Raw genomic sequence first — 21430 nt, 5'->3', positions numbered from 1 at the left:
AGAAGAGCCTGGCTATCCTACTGTAGATCATTCAGCAGCCCTTTTTTTTTTTTTTAGAAAAAAAATCACCTTCAGTTCTTGTGGAGGCAATATGCCATATGAGCTGGAAGAATGATCTACTTTGGGTGTTAATTTTCCTACCTTCTTTCTGTACTTGAAGAGGAAACACATGAATGACCTCCACAGTCATTAAAAAAGCTCAAATGTTTATTTTGGCACAATTTAAAAATATACAAATACATTAAATATCAGGGTTCATTAAAGCAAATTTTTTAAAATATATATAGGTATGTATTATTATTTTAAAGGGGGATGGAAACCAAAACACCACATTATATATTTAATTTGACAGTGCAAACAAATGAGAAACTGTTTAGACCAGGAGTCCACTGTGTCAGACAGCAACACAAAAGCTGAACAGTTCCTGAAACACACACACACAAAAAGTAAAATATTTGCTGCATTTAAAAGAGTTTGCTGGGCTGGGGGAAAGAGTATGGGAAAGGGAAGAGATGTTATCATCGAGAAAAACTTGACTGCAGAGAAGTTAAAGCATTAGATGCTTGACATTAAGCTAAGTTACAAGACAGGATGAGATAGGGTTCAGACAGTACAATGACGTGAATGATCCTTCAATAATTTATGTATAGAAAGAATATATTAGCAACTAAGCAATATACAAGAATGCACTATCATCAACAGGTTTGCAAGCAGAAACTCCCTGCTTTCAAAGTTGCAGTTTCTTGGCATTATTTGCATAGTTACTCCTTTTCCTTCGCAGTTAGGAAAATATTCAGCAACTAAGTTCAGGAAAAACCTATGATCTCCAGACATAATTTCTACCTGTGGAAAATCGCAGCAGCACAAAGATAACAAGACATCAAAAATGACAGAAACAAAACTGCCACCTACTGAACTTGGAACATCTGAATTATAAAGCACATTTTATGTTGAAAGCTGAAGGGTCTCAAAATGGCTTTGTCTGCTGTCTTAACCTTCTCTTCTATTGGACAAAAACTAATTTATCATTGTGATAGACAATCTTAAATTTCTCCATACTGCAATTCAGGCTTGCCTTTTTTTTTTTTTGGCACAGGAGTCTCTCCATGGTTTGTTCTTTACCCCCAATCTTTGCCCTAACTTGTTTGGATGCTACAAGAGATCGCATTACCTTGTCAAGGGGAGCTACAAAATACAACTGCACTGAAACTTACATAGAAACAGGTCTATTCAACAGATAAATATATCTCCTCCCATTCCAGATCTCATCTTTTTGCTTTGAATAAGCTTTTAACCACAGAGAAAGGGAATCTGGGTCACAAGGTTTGGACTCTCCATATGGATGTCATGTCAACTCAAGACAGTTATGTTCACATTTTCCTGAAAAAGAGAACTGACTGTTCCAGTTTATGTTCATGCCAATGGATGCTGATGAAGAGCTTCCAAGTAATTTATTTTAGGAGCACAGACCCATAATGGAGTGCCAGCTAAACCAAAACAGGCAACAGCAACACAGGTAGGTGGGAACGCACAAGCTGCATAGTTATAATTTCACATACGGTGACAGTGACACTTCAACCAATTTAGCAACCTCAGGTTTTTCACTTATTTCCCAGTCACCCACTCTTATGCCCATACCACTGTGTCCATGATGCCAATATATGTGTTCACATGGCAACAGAGTCAACCATACCAGGAAATAAATTAGGGAAGGATAACCTAGCCAAGAAGTTATTTTACAGCTACTTTAATTTCCTGATCAAGTGACTACTCAGCCACACAGCTGGCATAAGATGGGCCAGAACAAGCATCTGAGAGCAGGGGTATTTAGGCTGGCACTTTCAACAAGGAAATACTTGTTGAGCTCTGTCATAAGGTGCTGGCCTGCAGATGTCAGGCACGTTAACAAAGGGCTTGACCAAAGAAACCCCTTATTGCATTGGCAGAAATTCACTTGACCTCTCCAGTTTGTCTCAGTACTCACCGAGATGTTTAATGGATGCACAGCTACCCTGCAGGAATTTTGGTTTCCCTTTAACTACTGTGTTAAAGGAAGGAAGCTATCAGAGACAGCCTTTGCAGGACAGACATAGCAGCCTATCAGTTACAAAGCCATAGCAAATGGCTCTTTATCCAAGGACAGAGTTGAAGCCAATTGGAAAAGCTTCCCAACAAATTCCCACCCTCGGGATTGGACCCATACCGACCATGGCCTTCAAAAGCACCAAGAACAACAGTATCTGGATAGTGGGTCTACATTCACAGTTAAAACCCAGGGTCAGCTATGTCATAGGCTGAAGAGGATGCTTCAGGAGGCATCGTTTTTTGCTTCAAAAGGATACTGCGTGTTAAGTATCGTTATACTGTCCTACAACATTAAAGCAGTGGCACTTAGTGTTAGCATTTACAAGTGGGTCCTTCAAACAAGTCCACATCCTTGAGTAATCGCAGTATTTTGTGTTGGCCTGCAGCACTGAGACATTCAGCTCTGGGGACACAGAACACATCACAACACAGGAAGAACTTGCCAAAACTAAAAGTGTACCAAAGAAAGGCAGATTCTTTAAAGACTTAAAACACAGCATCTGTAGGAGACAAATGAAACCACAGAGCTGGAATAGTGCATTTCAAGATCACCAAAGCAGTTCACCAAACTGGATGTAGCCTGCCATCAGTATCTTTGCATTAGTTCACTTCTCTGTTAACACTTGGCACAAACCCTTTGATACGGTAATTTGGCTTCCATTTAGGTCAGCTGCTTGCGATGTTTTCCTGGCACTTCAGTGGATTCAGAAAAAGTTTCTTCGACACTGTGTACACTTATAAATTCCTCAGTCAAGAATGAAGGCTAAACATTGCTGACCCTGGTTTCGGAAGAAGAGATCATAGCAGCAGATGCAGACGTCACTAGTGACCGTTCTCGTCTGACATATCGTGGCTTCCGAACTGAAATGGTGGGCACAGAAACATCATTAGCACCTGCTGTATAGACATGCCTTTATCATTAATTCATAATACCACATGCCATCCAATAATTCCTGACTGACCAAAGTCATTCTGGACCTTAAAAAAACCCACAAAACCAACCAACCAAAAACCCAAAACAAACCACAAAAACCCCTACAATGAGCTGATATAGCAAAAATCCACAAATAAACTTTTTTAAACAAGCTTCTAATGGCCTACTAAGTAAAGGTGCTCATTACAAACTGGCATTTCCGTTATTTGTGAGCATTTATAGCACTTTTTAAGCCCTAACAAAAGCCCCCTCAACTTGTACTTTCTTTTTAAACAGAAGTATGAATTAAGGTAAGGAAACTATGACTTTTCACAAGCAGCACTGGCTGTCAGTTTAACAGCCAGACCCAGACCAATTTTGGAACACATCTACAAAATGTTTAAAAGTTAAAGACTGCATTAATAAAAATCAAATTTTAATTATAGCATCTTGATTAAAAAGGCCTATGCATGCATAAGAAGTGAGACCAGAAAATTTGCTGAGCTTAGGTGGCCATTATTTCTCAAGTTTTTTTACAAGATGTGGTCTGTCTCACTTTTGAGTCACCAGGTTCTGTCATTGTCTTGAAAGTACACAGATCAAGCATAGAGACAAGATATTTTACTGTATTACCCTGGCCAAATAAATCCAGTTTCCTAGCCACTCTAAATTAAATTTCATGTATGTAAAATTTTCTGTCATTTGCAAAACATAACCTTCCCTACCTACTTCTTTTTGAACTTTGTTACATGGTCAGAGACACTTAAAAGAATGCCTCGATTTGATTAAGTGCAATCCAATGCCCTTTTAAATACGTATTTTGGGAGAGTCACATTTAGATATTTCATGCTTTATCAGGCTCCCACTGGCTCATTAATAAGAGCAGCACGTACTATTTCCTAGAAGTAGCACAAATTTAGAGGCCCACCAAAAAAGTTTTTGCTCTTAGATTACCCAGATCTGGTCTGAAACAGTGGACTAGAGCGCAAACTTCTCAGTAATACTTATATGTAGAAATTACGAAAAACTGGGGAGGAAAACTGAGACATGCCAATTAGTTGAAATCTTCCCCAAGAAATAAATTTCTGCTAGAGTTTCACATGAATTAAAGAGACAACCTACAAAAACTCCACACCTCACATACACACACAACTGTATATTGCAAACAGTCTGTGTTATTTGTTTGAAGAAGCTAATAATCTTCAAATCAGCAAGCCTGAAAATGAGTCAACATGGCATCATCAAGAAGATTCCAGTCCTGAAAATAGATCCCAGGCTGAATAATTTATTTTTGAGCACTTATGAAAAAATACTGCATCTAGTTGTAAGGCTCTGTCTGTTAGGGCAGGGAAGTCAGAGATCCATTTTAGGAGCTGTCAAAGATCTATTTTAACGTAAAGTACTCCATCAATACTGTATGCCTACATTAATTAAAACAATAAATCCTATCAAAAAGGTCTACTAGACAGATTTCACTGAATTTCTGTCCCCTCAACAGATTCCACAGTTTATACCAGGCTTTACAGGTGATTGTTTTGACTTTCTGTGTGTTCTTTGCATATCCACTTTGAGATAGTCATTGCCTGCTTTTCAATAATGAGCTGCATAAAAGGGAAGCCAACAGGTAAAATATTTATAGCAGCATGCCCCAGAGAACAGTTCCTCACCTGAAGAAGCTGGGGGAGGTATCATGGATGCCTGCATAACAGAAGAATGATCATGTCAAAAAAAGCACCTTTTGTCCTCACAGTCTTTCATTAAAAAACACAGGAACATTATTCTAGGGATCCGATGATATTTACTGTGTACATAGTCTTTCCTGGAGAAAGTAACTAGAATCCATACGGTCAGATATTCATCTTTCACCTTTTTTTCCAGTTTGGACAGAAAAACCCAAAACATCTTTTTTTTTTATTATTTCAGCCTCTCATACATCAGACTAAGTAGCTCCCTAATGAACTGGTAAAACTTTTGAGTTATTGCTTACTTTGTTTTATGGTTGCTTGTTCCTATTGGAAGGACAGAATTTACTTACTGTTTCACTAGGCTGGAGAACAGATGCTAAAAGAGAGAGAAAGAGAGAGACTAACCATCATTTATCTAGAAGGGTAGAACTGCTAGTTTTCTAAAAACACATGCATGCAACAGAATAGTTCTATTGTTAAAAAATAGATCTTTGTCACAAAGACTACCAAAATAGATCAGAACATTCAGAAATCCCATTAGTAGAATACATTGTCTGTAGGACTCTTTTCAAGATTAGAGATAAATGGTTGCAAAGGTCTCCAAGAACGACTTATTTTGCTTTCAAAGAAGGTAGCCACAGCAGTATCTCTCTAACATGAAGAGGTTTCAATAGGAAAAATGGCACTTTGAGCCAACTACCAGAAAAAGGCAGTACAAACATATAACAATTGAGCAGTGAAAGATGCAACCGTTTTATACAAGAAGTTGCTGCCTTTATTGGCCACATGATAATCATCATCCAGACAGAATGAAAGCTAACATGATAAAAAGCCAGATATTTTTTTCTAATGCTTCTCCTTCAAAGGGGGGACATCAACACTTCAGCCTGCTGGACCAGAGTGAGCTACCAGTACAAAATGGGGAAGTCAGGCCAGTATCACTGAAGCCTCAACAGAGGCCTGGTGCTCTGCCACCTTAGAAATGTCATAGGACAACAGGTCTTGACCCACTTAGAAACTGAAGGAGAATCTTGTACTAACTAAATCTACTTAAAGACACGTGCAAAAGCAACCTAGAGGTTTCAATATGGCAGTTGTGATTAGGAAACAAACAGTTCCTGTGGCACTGATCATTTTAGACTTCAGGCAGCTACTGTTGTATACTTTCACATGAAATTATACCCCAGAGACTGGAAATGTGATGTTCCATCAAGTTACTACTGACTAGATACAACATTCTTAGCCAAACAATGGATTTGTAGTGCTCCACCCACTCCTTTTTCTTTTTAAGCTTATTTCTATTGTGGTAGTCTAACTTGAGCTTGGTCCTGTAAGACATGAATGAAAATAAAAGGTCTATTTGTTCAGCAGACCCAACCAGTAACCAGCTTGCTTTCAACAGAAGGAGCTCTAACACAGCAAATGTTGTGATGGAGGTTGTCATGGGAATCATTCAAAGGGACTGCACAGAAGGGGTGAGACAGAGCCATAGATGAGCCTCAGCTTCATGCAAAACACTGGGTGAAATGGAGACTTCACCTAGACACACAGAACAACTTCACAGAAACTGAAGCATCTGAAAAAGCCAGCTACGTAAAGTCTTGGTGCGCTAAGGCTAAGCACATCCCAGGTATTCTCTCCCTAGCTTTTCTGGAATCACTTTGGCATAAAGTCAGATCACTGCATTTCAGTTACATGGCTTCATTTCTCAGTAACATGAATGGCAGAAATAAAGAAAAGATTTCATTATAAGTGAACACCTCAGCTTTTCTTTTTTTTAAAAAAAAGGCAGTTAACTCTTCCAAGCCCACATAAATCCTGCATTTAAAGGGCAAACACATGAATGAGTACTGCAATAATGAGGAACCTCAAATTCCATTCCCTTTCTCCTGCTGCTGATATAACTGAGGTAAGTAGACTGCCCTTTAGTATTATAGTTCCCTTCTCTTGAAACAAAGAATAAACAACTGCTATTTGTAAAGCTTTAGAAATGTCTGGCATTTTGTGTACTGAAATCAACAAGTGTTATTAAGTTCTATAAAAATGCCCTCTGTGCAAAAGCACCGCCTGACTTTTTTCTTCCTCCTTTTTGAAATCAGCTATCTAATATTCAGTGACATCTAATATCAAGCATTGTAGTCTGGTAAATCTTTGAAAGCTACAAAAAGCAATAGCTGGGTTAGTGAGAGATACTGTGTGATATGCACCCACCTAAGCACACTTAGACTGACCACACACATACTCTGCATTGCCATGAAAACATGATACTCCTAGCAGGAGAAAATTTGTCATTACTTTGCATTGCTTTGGATGATCAAAAGACATAGCAGGAGCTACATTAAGTTGGAACAGACATGAAGAAATTTAAAAGGTTTTAAATTAAGAAACAGAGCAAGGGCCAAAACTTCAGAGATTAAATAGACAATTAGAGGTATTTTACCTTTGTTTCTTCTGTAGAAAACATTAGGAAGTTTATTGGCACGTTTGAGGTAGAAGAAAGAAGCAACAGACAGAATCAGGAATAAACTGATGAAAAAAGTCCCTAAGATGAGAGAGGCTGCCACTTCTGGGCCCCCTGTACAGGAAATAAAAAAAAAAAAGGGGAAAAAAAAAGAGAGGGGAGGGAAAAGACTATTATTGACTAGAAATTTCTTCTAACAGAAGGGTAAAACAAAGGAAAAAAAACCCCAGTGATTTTTTTTAAATATACATGTAGACCTCACTGAAACATTTGCAAATGTATCTTTCAATACTCATTTCATTAAATGAGCAACTCCCCCAACCCCACCTGACAAATGTCAGGAAAGCCTTAGTCTCTACTTTCCTGAAGACAGTCACAATTTTTTCATCCATCATTCTGTTTCTTTTACATAACTTTCAAAACCAGTGCTGGGAGGCACTCAGCGTTAACATTCTTTTATTCCTTAAAGTCTCCTAAAGACGACATACCAGTGGTACAGTACACCCAGTATTATGTTTTCCACAAGTGACTGATATGGAAACCATCTCAGGGAGGCAGACGTTAGCAAACGGTGCCCTCCCTCCCCTCGATTCTGCTTTCCCTCAGAAAATGCCCTGTAAATTTATTCTGCTATTTTATTTATTTGGAATTATGATCCCAAAGAGGAAGTATTTTAAGAAACAAAAGTCGTTTATGATCTTGCAGACAAACTAAGACAACAGATCTATCTGATAAGCTCTGTTTGAGAAGTCCACACTCTGAAGAGCACCAGATACTTCAAGTATACACACATGGCAAATGTTAGAAAGGGCTCAGCAGCACCCAAGTTTGACATGGCTGTTTAGCATTCCTTTTTAAGAGTGCTGATGGTAAGCACTCACCCTGTAACACTAAATCACTTCATGCGGTATCCTATCTCTTCCTAAAGTGTGCAATGCTGCCATCTAAATATTCTCAATTTGTATTATTCTTACCAGTGTCGAACAAGTATTGTTAGGAGACTAAGCAGAAATGACTGGCCAGCAGTGATAAAAATCAACCTACAGAAAGGCTAACCAAGATGTAACCAACGTGTAACATATTGCCTCACTACTAAAATGAAAGCTCTTGCAGCATGAGGTTCAAGACTCAAGTTATGGGGTTTCATAAATCACCAGCTCAACCCGTACCAGAAGATCACTTGAAGATCACTAAGACAAGATGAAAGAACCATTTAGTAAAATAGTGTTACCTCAAAATTCAACTCTGAGACTTATAAAAGACTCTTTTTGACAAGAAGCAAGAAAAAGTAGAAATGGCTACTGCATTTAGAATTAAACATATGGTACAGAAAAACATTATTTTACAACTTGTTTCAAATGCCATGACATGAAGTGGCTGGTATGCAGTGAACAATCACAAAGCCTGCACTCAGTAACTATTTCCATTTACTCACCTATGTTCTGTATGAAAGGAGTTACGGTGCTTATATTCATTTGGAAATTCATTCCTCTGATACCAGCTGTAATCAAAAAGAATTTTTTAAAGTAAAATCCGACAAAACCTACAGATTTATTGAAAATCTTGGTAAAAAGCTATTACACTTCTCAGTAATTGTTTGACGTTGTATAAGAATCCCGATATCTCCCATGAAAAATCCATTCTTTACATCACTTCTGAGAATTTCAAAAAAAAAAAGGAAGCAGACAAGCATCATCACAATTTGTCCAAAAAAAAAATCATTCGCTAGTGCATTTCCCAGAAACTTAGATAAAGTTTCTTATCTCTTTCATTAAAAATATTTAGGAAGGAATTGAACGGTTCTCACCTTCCAAACAAAGAACACATACAAAATTAATCTAGCCTTCTTAATATAGATTTTTCAAAGAACTCAAGTACAGTCTGAGCTATTTTGTGCTCTGGAGAAGTCCCTAGCAAATGCCCACAGCAAATACCTTTTTCTCACAGCAGAAATTAAAGCAGCCACAAAATTCAGTATTCAATGTATATTTGATACAGGTCCCACCTTGTAAGTTTAATCATTTTGATGTTTAGGACTTTATTTTAAAAAATTACACTGGGCAGAATGATTTTTTTTCGGGGGTGGGGGTGGGGTGGGGTGGCTGTTAATGTTGCATTTGTCTTTGCAGATTAGGTACTGGAATAGTTCCACAGCACTCTGCAAAGTTTCTGCAAATTTTCCTTAAGTTTTGTTGCATGTTCAAAAGCTCAAAGTTACATCAGGACTTTGGAAAAAGTTGAAGTTTTACTGGAGGTGGGGGGGAATCTACAATATTTGATGCCTTCTTGAACAGTCTTTACTGCACCATGCATGCATGAAGAGATCTCAGTGCCAAAAAACACCCATCAAAATAAAGGAATGGTAAATGACTCACTATTTCTGCATTCAGTTAGATTGGAAGCAGACGAAACAGGAAGGGTTTCATTTTTGCATTTAATGCAGCTGCTACTACCATCTTCATTCCATCGCCTGTAACAACCTGCATAAGATGTACTGAAGTTTGAAAACAACAAAAGCGACACTGGAGATATTTCCTAGTCTTCAAAAAGAGGCAGGGGTAACAGAAATTCCCTCCCTTTGGTCTACTGGTTACAAGCATCACCTGCTTCCTATTATATTACACAAGTTAAAAGGTTTCATTTCAAAGTGTTTACTCCAGAAAAGATATAACCTTTTTGAGGGCCAAAAAGGAGTTACAAGCAAAGGACTCCCAGAGGGCAATTTCAGCACAGCTCCATTCACTGCTTCACATGTTTTAGTTTTGAGAAAAACAGGAAGCGTAACCACCTGTAACTATTCCAAACAATACTAGAAAAGCAGGAGAACTTTATGTTTATTTTCAGAGGTCATACACCATTGAAACAAAATGTAATGCCATTTTAATATATAGCACTGAAAACAGAAGTAGGCAGGGACAAAGATGCTAAGAACCAGAAAGAGTATACTTGGATGAAAAAAGATGCTGGCATCTCTATATTCAATCACTTGAAGTGCAGCAAGCTAAAAATATGAATACTGCCATAATACAGTCTTTTTCCTGTGCCTCAGTCCTGTCAAGTATTGTACTATTTGTTTCACTTTAAGAAGAACCCAAGCCTGTTTAAACTATACTGTGACAGATGGCGAGTGTTTTATATCAGTCACCCTACCATGCAAGCTGGAAACTGATTAAACTTTAATCTTGGCCTATGTCTTTGATGTTCAAATCTCAATTTATGTTTAAATGCACATGCTGCTATGTCTTTGTTAAGAAAAAAATATTTTAGGGCACATCTTCAGTAACAACTTCATTTTATACAATAAAGCTGTGGTGGTTTGACTTGAGACATGAAGATTCCTATTAGATCATATTACAGTCTACACTTAACAGAAAAAATACTGGGCTGGCTAAAATCCAGTTCTATAGAGCCCTGCACTGAACTGGTATCAATTATCCCATAAAGCAAACCATTAGTAAGGTGCTGATTTTAAAACAGCTCTGCTGCTATGTTTTCCTTAAGAGAGAAGCAGTATGTTTGATGCCCACAGTAATAAATTACTTCTGACATCTAATCTAAAACCAAACAGACTCGATGTAAGGGCAAAGACTTTCTACAGTAATAGGAAGGAAGCATCAAAGCACTCATCGGACACCAAAGATAGGTAGATTATCAATTTACAATAAGATTTAAAAGAACACAATCCCATAACTTAGAGACAATTGTTTATACCGTATCTAAGATCATTTAGAAGCAGAAATGAATGCAATAAATGAGGCAACAGTTAAGAGAAGCTAACAAACCAGTAAAAATAGATATGCTTAAAATGCTTTAACAACCAGCACAAAGAAGTGACTGAACCCAGAAGTGGACCCCAATTTTTAAAAAGTCATGAACTCTCCTGTTACTATGGGCTCTGAAGACATTTTCCCGCCTTTACTCTCAGATTTTAAATAAAACGGCATTAAAAAAAAGAAGTACCCTTTTGCTACTGCTGGGAGAGTGACACAAGTTTTTAACTCAATTTAGAAGAAAACAACTCTACATATATGGCACAAGGAAGAATGAGGCATTCTGTGCTAACAAGACAATATTGAAATTATTCTTAAAGTTCCCTTAGATACACATTACAGCATTTTTGCTTTTTTTTAATGCTCATTGTATGGGCTTTTAAGCATTTACAATAGCTCTTACATAATCCAACTTCACACTAAATAAAAGATAAAGAATAACCTTACTACTAGCTGTCTATTCTCCTTAACATGCAAAACCAACATTTCACATCATAAGAAACATTACCTTCTTTATACAGAGGAAGAAAGACTTCTATAGGTAGATGCACTAATAATTTTTTTTCACTCGTCAATTAATCAGGTGCTGTATTTTGGTGTTAACTGTCAAAAACAATCTGGAATTTTATTAAGCAATGACACACTATACCTGGACTGCACTGGTTGGTTACTGGACAGGAACTGTTTGAATCCAACATATCTACACAGCATTCTGTTTCTGAAACCTAAGAAAAGTAATTACATTTCATACAGGTAAGTTTACTAAAATGCTTCAACAACAAAAATCTATAGAGAACATAGAGGAATAAGCAGTAACTGCACTTAAAACGTGCTGCAACTTTTTCTTTTTGCATTAAGCAACCTTACAAGGAAAGAACAAGCTCAATGCACTATCAAGCTGATTTTGACCTGGCAGCAGCCACCCAAATGAACACTTTGAGAACAAACGCACACTTGGCTGTTGACATGAGACAAAGCCTCAAAAAACTGCTTTAGAAATGTCCTTCACTGAAGAATTTAGGAAGTGTAATTCAGAGGGCGAGTTATCCTTCCCACAGCATGACACAAATGCCCTGACAGGTTTCCTTAGAAATACTATTGGCAAAATAACTGGAAAAAACCAGTTTTCACTAAATGCCCATATTGCAAGTGATAACATCTATATTGGGCAGAGCAATCCAGCAGAACTACAAAAGCTTTTTCCTTCAACATTTAATATAGAAGAATAACCTCACATATCCAGAAGGCACATAGTTTATTTTTATTTTTTGTTTATATAAAGCCAGTTTCAAAATTATTTACAAATTACAACAAGCTGTGACATAAGCTTAGAGAGAAATGGTTGTTGAAAACCCTGTGGTTCTTTTGATAGATATTAGTAAAATCCCATATAGACCTGGGCATATATCCACTCTCTGGATCCGTACAAGAAAAATAAGCCACAGATTTCCCACACCTTTTACAGTTTTGCAGGTACATTACCCTAAAAAACACAGCAAGTGAAAACAGTCTTAAAAAGGGATGAAGGATTCTTGGTCAAAAGTAACAAGACCTGATCTATATTCAGCCATCGAAGGAACTTAAATATACCTAACACATAACAGCCAGTATTCTGCTTATCAGCAAACCCCATCAAATCCAGGGGTGGGAAAGCTCAAAGCTATCAGAAGAAATGGTTGGGACTGTCAAAACTGAAATTAGTAGGGTGACTTCACACTGTTAGTGCATCATGAGGAGGCAGACTACAGTAAAGAACTAGATCTATAGATAGCATGCTTAAGACCAGTTTCTTAGAAAGTTTTGTTGGCCAAACTCTCCTGCAAGCAGAATTTTAGTCTGACATTCTTCTACGACTGCAAGCAGTGTTTGCTTCAGAGCTTCTCAGTCATTTGAGAAGTTAACATTTGGGTATCCATATTTCAGATGGCTTGTAATTAAACTGCCAAGCAACTTGAAAAGTGTTTTTTTATCATCAAGGTGCTTTTTCTACATGGTGTGAGGCATTATCAGTTGCATCCCTGCTAGCCTACAAGCACACGACTAGGAAGAATTCAATGCTTTAATAGGCAATCAGCTATCATAGCAAATTGACTCACTGTAAAAGTTTCAGTTAATGACTGCTAGCAGTATAGGTCTTTCCTGTTGAATTAGAAAGCCTTCCATAAACTGCAATGTGAGAGGAAAATAATCCGATTCTTCTGTTTTCATAGCACCTAGCATGACAAAAAACATGATGAAGTACCTACCGAACTTTCAGTAGATTTGCTCACAACTTCTGCTATGAGTCTAGTTAAGAGAAGGACATATGGCACCTCCATGCCCAGGAAAGATGCAGATCTAAATAAGAACAGGGAAAGAAATTAGAATGTCTTATTAATGACAGAGAAGTTATACTTTCCCTTTGTCAAGGAACTTTTGCCAACACATTCCTTTTATTTGAATGCAAAGGCCTTTAAATCAAATATGCTAGGGAGGAATGACTTACCTTGCTTCAAGATACAAATTTGAGACAATCAGAATTTTCCCTCCAGCTGCAGAGGGGCAGGTTTCTGGCTATGGCAGACTGTGGTTGCTAAGAAACAAGGAGCCTTATCAGTTTGCTCCGAACTGGGCCATGCAGAGACTATTCCACACCCAGGATCTAAAAATCAATGTGATTGCAATAGAACAGTTACAGCCTGGCACCACCACTGATAAGCCTCCCCACAGCTACAGGCTCCTCTGGCTGCAGCATTGAACTCCAATGGATTTGTATCGGGACAGAGAACACATGCCACTTCGAAAAGGCAATACTGCAATTAATTTCTCCCATGACAGCACAGTCATGAAACATTAATGAAGTCTGTCTGTTAATAAGTAGTATTTCTCAATTGCCCAAGAACAGACCTTGTCAACGTGGAACAGAATATTGTTGACAGTCTGCTACAAGCCTTTTTCTCTTCCCCTCCACCTTTGCCATGCAGCTCCACACGTAACCTAAAGCAAGCCCACATTTCTTACATTAAATTGTTTGGATAAACTAAAAGGCACTATGTCATGCTTGATCTGCATTTTTCAGATATTCCCTATGTCAATATTATAATATCTGCCTATTTTCCAGTCAATATAATGTTGGAAGCCACATCCAGCTCTCAAAACTATTGTATGTGCAGCCTGGTAGCTTTAGGAAAACAGAGTCTTTCATACTATAAATAAAACATTGGGGCAGGCAAGGCCCTCTAACCAGAGCATAGTAAGAGGAAAGCATCTGACAGAAAGCGTTCAACTGTAGGAGAAAACTCCTTAGTGACTCATTTCACAAACTGAAATTCATTACTATTTTTGTTAAATAAAAATCCCGTGGATGAGTTTTCAATTACTGCAAAATATGTATCATGACCCTTGGCAAGTTGTTTTTCTGAAGAACAAAATCATTGAGCAGTTCCTGTGATTAATTTCCGTTCAGGTTTTTAAATCATTTACACATAGTCTGTTGCCTCAACTTCAAAATAAGATTAGTTCAGCTTGGTGGGAAAACTTGCTATTATCCCCTGCTGTCAGCTGAAGTCCCAGATCAAGGACTGAAAATCCTGAAAACCAAACTCATCTTACTGCTACAACTAATTTCCGCAGTTAGTGAGGACTGGGGCAGAGCAGGAAAAGCTTGCACTGTGGTAATACATTCCAATTTAAGCATAACAATGGATGTCAAGTCTGTCATTGTCAAGCTGCAGCACCCATCATTTCATCAGTTCACATTTACATACATATAAATAAAAAGACACCTATACTAAAATGAAAAGCAGACAGTCAGTAAGTGCACAACGTGTGCAATGCCAGCTGACAAAGGATGAGCCACTGCCTGATCAGCCTTGCTGCTGGCAATGTAGATTATAGGAACCAAGGAATGTCAGCAGCGATGAGCCTTTGTACACACAGAGGTCCTCCAGAATGAGATACTCGGTGCTAGTTAGCTTCAGAAATCGTACCGACACCACACCCTGGAGCAAAAATTAAGATGTATTATGGCAGTTCACAGAACAGCTGGAAAGTGATGGCACTGCCAAAAGCAGCAGGGAAAATTTAGCTTTGGGAATTCTACACAAAGATGGAAAGATACATTTCTGATCTACAGCTGAGCTTATAAATTGCTGACCAAAAAGCTTTAATGTTATTTGTCAACAACACCTGAGGTGACAAGGTACCTCAAATGCAAACACCTGTTTTAACAGAAAGGTGAAGTCATCTCAGAAGATAAAAGGAGACAAACTTTCTAGAGTGCAGTACATACCCCCAGAAGGCAAGAGCACCTAGCTTAGGGCTTTGATAGCAAGTTTCTTCTTGAGCACATCTGAGCAGGATAGAATCTACTTAGGACTCAAGAAACCCTTGCTGATGTAGGTGTTGCACCTGTGTAGGTTGACAGAGCTTTCCACTTGTGTATGACAGTATAAAAGAACTTATATAAATGCTATGAATAATTTTGGTTTAGATCACATTTGGTGTAACTTTAATATGCATGTTTAACCTTGTAAAACCAATATTTTTTTCTTTTTATACCTTTCTATTGCAGTAAAAATTGAGTATCACAAATCTAGGATTTTTCAAGGCAGTCCAGCAGAGTTTAATGTTAAACCAATCCTCACGATGTGCAAATGGATGGATGCATTTTAAACAAATACATATGCAGAGTTGTCCTTAATATCTATAAGCTTTCTACGATCTGTCTTCAGAAATGAGATATTGCTTCTTGGCTGAGAAAGTTTTCCTCTGGGGAAACCAGAGTTGGTAAAGACAGTTGCTGATAAATTCTTCATTGATTTGGATGCTACGTACAGATTTTTGTCAATACCCGATTATTATAATAGCTGTAAATACGAAAAAAAGGCAGATGAAGAAAGAATTTGCTTAAACAAGTATATTCTCGTTAGCTAGAAAAATACTTATTTTCAGGAACAAGTCATATTAAACAAGAAAACATTTGTGAAACTAGCCACTTTAAGTGCCAGATCTTCCTCTTTGTGCTATACAGCATAAATTCAGTATTGGTTGTTGTTGCATTAAAGGAGAACGGAATAATTTAGCAGGAAATACACTCACCCACCCCCTGCCTTCAGTGTACTGCCTTCTGTTTTTCCCTAAAGGGTTGTTATAATATTAGATCTGTAATTCCCCCCTCCAAGCAATGTCACAACAGTTGTATTTCCAGTCCTGAAATAAATCAAGATACTAATCAACAATACTGTTGCATTTATGGGCAGATACTTGTTCACAGCCACTAGTGATTGTAACAAACTAGAACATCTGCCCTGCAGCTGTTCCAACAGAAACAGGACACCAGATCTATTTGCTCTCAAATCATCAGCCAATATTTTTTATTTCTCTGAGAGAGAGACAATACCTAAGCCTTTTATATATATATATGTATATGTATTTGCTGTCATTTGGTTGGTTTTTGTTTGAACCGGTTTTAACTACAGTAAAAGGAAAGCAAGAGATGAACAAGCTGCTTTAAAGCTTCCAAACAAATGGGATTTATTTTATGTTTACTCAATTTACATTTTACTCCAGGTCCCAAAACCACTTCTTCACATCCTACTGGATTCTCTTATCAGCCAGTAAAAATTTGATGCTTATTAGCATAATATATAAATAACTTCTGTCTGAATAATGCAGAAATTCAAGTCATGAATGTAACACTAGGTATCTTTTTTTAGGGTAATGCCCACAAAAGACATCAGACTTAAGCATCTATAATCTTTCTATGCAGTAATATGAAAAATAGATACAATTTATTATAGAGATATAGATATATTATAGATAGTGTTTCCTAGAGTCTGGTTGTGCCACACCTCAACAAGGTTGGAAAGAGCTTGTGACTAGTAAATCAGAAAACAACTCAAGTGCATAACATCCAAGACAGCAACATCAAGTAGGGATTTGTACTGTTAATTGGCCTCCCCATACAAAACCACAGAAGTAACACAACTCATTGTACTGCTTTGCAGCCACAAGTCAATCAACCATTCTATTGCCAACACAAACAATATTTTACACCATAATTTTAACTTTAGAAAGGAAAAGAGTCCTACAGCCTCTAGGACATTCAGTATACACAAATACTAACCATGCCTCTCTGAATGAGGTAGCTGAAGGTTTTTTTAAATTAAGTACGTGAATTTGATCAGGACTGGACACCCACAGCAAAACAATTTACAAGCCTACAGAATGAGTCTCATGTTTGGCAGCATTTTCTCTTTGGATTATGGAAAAAAGATAATGTCATGCACAAACTGGAGCCTAGAGTAAAAAGTATTATGCCTGAGATGCCAGAAGAGTTCTGAGAACACAGACATTTTAATTAAAACAAGTATTTCACACCAGAGTTCTACATTTGAAACAAATCTCAAATCACTGTCAACTTGGATCTCAAGTGCCACAATACATGTAAGATAAACACATCAAGATTCACTAAGGGAATTCTTCCTCTTGTTGCTTTTAAAAAAGAATGCAAACAATTCATGAACACTAAGCACTAGAAGACTTGCCTCCCACTCCTGGAAGCAAGCATTCTTTAATTCATCATTATGTCCACATTTTCAGTATCTTTCTTGCCTGAAGTATTCTGGAGCATTGTTTGAGCAAGGTAATTTTTTCAGGTACATGGAAAAAGATGACAGTAAAAAGAAACATTGCCTAAATTTCAGGTAGTTTTATAATCCACTTGGCAGATCAGAGTCTGAAACTATACCACACTCATTCTGCTACCAAAGGCTTTTTAATTTTTATGTGACCTCAAATCAGTCATGATAAAACAGTGATACCAGAAAAGTCAAAATGTAGTCTCACAAACGACAGATTTGTAAAGGCCTGAACTCTCACTTACCAGCTCCTTCAGAGGTATGCACTAGAACACTGCATCTTCCTCAGCTCACACAGAACGCTTGTGGTATGCGGTTTACTGCTGATTTCTCATTAACACTGCAACTGTTTCACAATAAACCTGCATGGTAGAAGAGCAGATATGGGTTGTGCTTAGGACAATCTTGTATAAACAAGGCTGAAGGAGGACTTGTTTTTCCAGCTTTCTTAACATACACCCATGAAGAGAACTGCGATCCCCACCCTTACATCAAAATGATTATGTAATAGGCCAGCAACCAACAATTAAAAAAACACACCTTCTGCTCAAGACAATTAAGGTATCTACTTTAAGCTAGGCTTTGCTTTAAAAGCAGTTACATACCTGGAATGTGCCTAGAGCACACACTAATTCACACTAACTGAATTTACTGTCGCTCAGTCAACAAAAACTTGGCAGTAACACATTCTGCTGTTGCAACAGCCGTTGCAGCCTTGAAAAACTGTGAGCAGAAATGAATACTAGTGTGATTTGGTTGCCAGTAGTGTAGCCTACACTACAGGGAAAGATGCTTCGGAACCTGAACATATGCATGGCCTGTTTAGGGTCTGGGGGTTTCACCAAACAGTGCAACAAAAATGTGCGTACAGGGGTACGTATTTGCTCAAAGTTTCCCCAGGAAAAGAAAAACCCAACGAACAACAAAAAGCCATGGAACACCCACAACCCTAAAAAGTCTCACATTGCCAAAAAAAGGGTAGTAAACCGAGTTAACTAGGAAAAAAGTATCCAAAGTTTTACTGGGCCATGGGAACGAGACGATTGGTTTCCAAACGCCTCTCGAAAATACCACACTCCAACGCAAACCGTCTCAGGAAGGCAGGAGCCTTCAGCAAACCCGGGCACAGAAGAGCGCGGGGCGACTCTCCCCCGCTTCTCCCTACACGGCCACGGCCGCCGCCGCCCCCTCGCCCGCCGCCCGGCCCACCGCGAGCCCGGGGGAGGCTTTCACCCCGGGGATGCGCCCACCCCGCCGCACCGCTCGCTAAAGTCCTTCCAACCGGCGCTGCCCACCCCCAGGACGCCGCCGCCGGGGGCCGGCCCCAGCCCGCCAGGACACCGGAGCGGAGGGAGGCCCTGGGCCGCGGCCAGCACAGCGCTGCCCTCCCGGCGGCACTGGCGGGGCCCGCTACCGCCTGCGGCCGCACCGCCCTCCCCGCCTCGCCTCACCTGCCCGGCGGCGCCTCCCACGCCCCGAACAATGGGGCAACGCCCGGAGGCTCGCCACCCGCCCGGGGACTCGCTGCCCTCCTTCCCTCCCGCCTCCCTGCACGCCGCCGCCGCCCGGGCCTGCCTGACCACCAGCCTCCACCGCCTCCTTACCTGAGGAAGCAACCTCCGGCAGCACCGGCGGCAGGTTCCCTTTCGTACCCCCCGCCCTCAGGCGGCGCCCTGCCCGCTCCTTCCCACGGCGCCCTGGGAGCTGTAGTTCCCGCTGCTGGCCGACGCGCAGGTTCTCCGAGCGGGGCCGTTCGCTCAGAACTACAATTCCCAGCAGGCCTCGCGCAGCGCCCTACCTGTGCCCGCCTCCCCGCAGGTAACCCCCCTCCCCCCGCCCGCCCTCGGCGCCTCTCCCCCGCGCGGTGCCGCCTGGGAAAGGGAGTCCCGCGCCCGCAGCCAGGCCGAGGGCGGGCGGGGGCCGGCACTGCCACTCCCAGCGTGCCTAGCGCGGCCGCCGCCATTTTAGGCGTTGCTGGGCGACGGAGACGCCCCAGGAGGGACGGCGAAGCGCAGGCAGTCAGGCAGGGGGCTAAGGCCTTTTCACCCGTCCCTCGAGTCTTCCGCCAAGTGGGTGGTATCACGATCAAAGTGTTACAGATCTGCTGATAAGTTAGAATTAATTGACTTTATTTGATTTTATAAAATCATTTGGAATAAGAAATATATTTTAATGCAACTTGTAGTTGCACAGCAAAAGCTGCTATGAAATCCTCTGTACAGCCCTGTAGCAAGGCCAAAAGAATAGGTCAGAACCACCTAGTAGGAATGATTAGAACTTTGATAATAGACTTAAGATTCAAGATGATTGAAGATAATTAGATACAGTATTTACAGGTAAACTGGGGAGAGGATTTCTTTGTAGTTGACTAGTCTTCCGTATGTAGTAAGTGTATTGAAATGTCAGAATATAGAATTAGTGGGAACTGGGGAGAGTTGACTGGAACAACTTGTAGTTACCTGCCAAGAAACCGTGAACTTCAGTAAAAGGTAATTCGGCAGGTGGAGATCGCGACCACCGACTCATATACCACTTACCCAAATCGTACCCCAGACCCATTTCTGGACCTTTCTAACCTTTACTGCGCAGAATCAGCTATGGGAGGAGAGTATGTTAATGATTTTTGGGAAATACTATGATTATGCATGAATACTTAATGAATATGCATGAATAAGGTCTATATATGGTGTATGATTTTGAAACTTGGTGTGCGTTGATCGTGAGAGGACTCACTCACGCACCCGGCCATCAATAAAGAAGCGTCTGCTTATCTACATCACATTGGTGTCGATAAGTTCTTCATTCCGAGATTTCAGTAACAAAAGGATTAAATATTTCATTAAAGAGGCATCAGGATAGGGGACACAAGGAGGCTATGGCGCGTCTGAAATCCCCCCAGGCCTTTACTTCTTACACAGTCCCTTTGGTACCACCTGACAGGGGCCTCCTGACAAGCAGCAGGCTTCCAGAGACAGAAATGAAGCCTTGAGAAATGCAGCTCAATGCTCGTGTCCAACTGGTGACACCGCCACGGGGCTGCACACCCCGCACCCCGGTAGCAGCAGGTTAACAGCCACTGCTGAAATGTGGCAGAAAGGGCAGGATCTCTTAGCAAAACTAGGACTTGAAATGGGAGCCACGATAAAAGCTGCACTTCTGATCTGAAATCTACACCTTCGGTGCGACAGGAGTTACATAGCTCTTGAAGAGGAGAAATAAAATCTCCGCCAAGTTTGAGATGGCAGTACATTTTGCCACAAGTTTAAAATACGACGATTACGACAATGTCAAACATCATTTGGGGAAAGGTATAAACTCTATAGAATGCTTTTTTAAAAAAAGAAAATATTTTGACATATTTAAATTCTTTGAAAGTTGCTCTCTCTTGGACCACATACAAAAATATTTTTCCAGTAACGAAGAAAATAACTACTTGAGTGTAATAACTGAATATTTATATAACTGTGCAGAAGAAAACTAAACACAGCTCTCTACAAATTCCCTAATCTGGATACCTTAGAACTGCAATGTATTGTGATTTTTTTTTACCCCAAAGTAGGTGCAATGTTTCAGAGCAGACCCTAGAATCTCAAAGAAAGACTTAAGTGCACTACTTATTCTCAAGACTGAAGAAGTCGGCAGGAAAAAGCCTTCAATGAACTTTTGATACAGCAGTCTTAGAGTTTCTCCCACAAAGTGTGGGTATGCTAGAATTCAGCACACTTTGCTAGAGATGAAAGTGGGTGGACAGACTTGTTTGCTTTGTGCTCTGTGTCTAGCAGGCAATCATACAGCAAATGCAGCTTCTGATAAATATACAGAGTAGCAAAAGTGCTGAAACTGCATGTTTCAATTACGGCTAGAGAACCTTGAGATGCACAATTCATCCATTAGCA

The 21430-nt window shown here is 39.7% G+C and overlaps 1 protein-coding gene and 1 long non-coding RNA gene across 3 annotated transcripts; both read right to left on the bottom strand.

Annotated features, from left to right (window-relative positions):
* Positions 1-1076: 1076 nt before the first annotated feature.
* On the bottom strand, positions 1077-13851 carry C3H1orf159 (chromosome 3 C1orf159 homolog). Its single transcript, XM_037381521.1, has 9 exons — positions 13801-13851; positions 13161-13251; positions 11564-11639; positions 9520-9624; positions 8580-8645; positions 7124-7258; positions 5034-5059; positions 4666-4696; positions 1077-2946 (listed from the first exon to the last, which is right to left on the bottom strand). Exons 2-9 carry the CDS (start codon positions 13230-13232, stop codon positions 2849-2851), a joined length of 609 nt encoding a protein of 202 aa, XP_037237418.1. The 5' UTR covers positions 13233-13251; positions 13801-13851; the 3' UTR covers positions 1077-2848.
* Positions 13847-19250, bottom strand: LOC119145238. Of its 2 annotated transcripts, none has more exons than XR_005103361.1 (3): positions 19139-19250; positions 17780-17896; positions 13847-13890 (listed from the first exon to the last, which is right to left on the bottom strand). It is a non-coding gene; the product is annotated as an uncharacterized LOC119145238 (long non-coding RNA). The 2 variants fall into 2 exon arrangements; XR_005103362.1 differs by lacking the exon at positions 13847-13890 and adding an exon at positions 17318-17518.
* Between the last annotated feature and the right edge of the window lie 2180 nt (positions 19251-21430).

The sequence above is a fragment of the Falco rusticolus genome, chromosome 3 (genome assembly GCF_015220075.1).
Source record: "Falco rusticolus isolate bFalRus1 chromosome 3, bFalRus1.pri, whole genome shotgun sequence".
Taxonomy (NCBI): Eukaryota; Metazoa; Chordata; class Aves; order Falconiformes; family Falconidae; genus Falco; species Falco rusticolus.
Note: the sequence above shows the minus strand (reverse complement) of the source record. Positions and strands in the feature narration are given on the sequence as shown.

Excerpts from the sequence above, each read along its gene's own strand:
- C3H1orf159 (XM_037381521.1), bottom strand. The coding sequence starts at position 13,232 with ATGGAGGTGCCATATGTCCTTCTCTTAACTAGACTCATAGCAGAAGTT. Across the intron at positions 8,646-9,519 it reads TCTAACTGAATGCAGAAATA|CTGGTATCAGAGGAATGAAT; the intron begins GTGAGTCATTTA and ends TTTTGATTACAG. Across the intron at positions 7,259-8,579 it reads TCCTTTCATACAGAACATAG|GGGGCCCAGAAGTGGCAGCC; the intron begins GTGAGTAAATGG and ends TTTCCTGTACAG.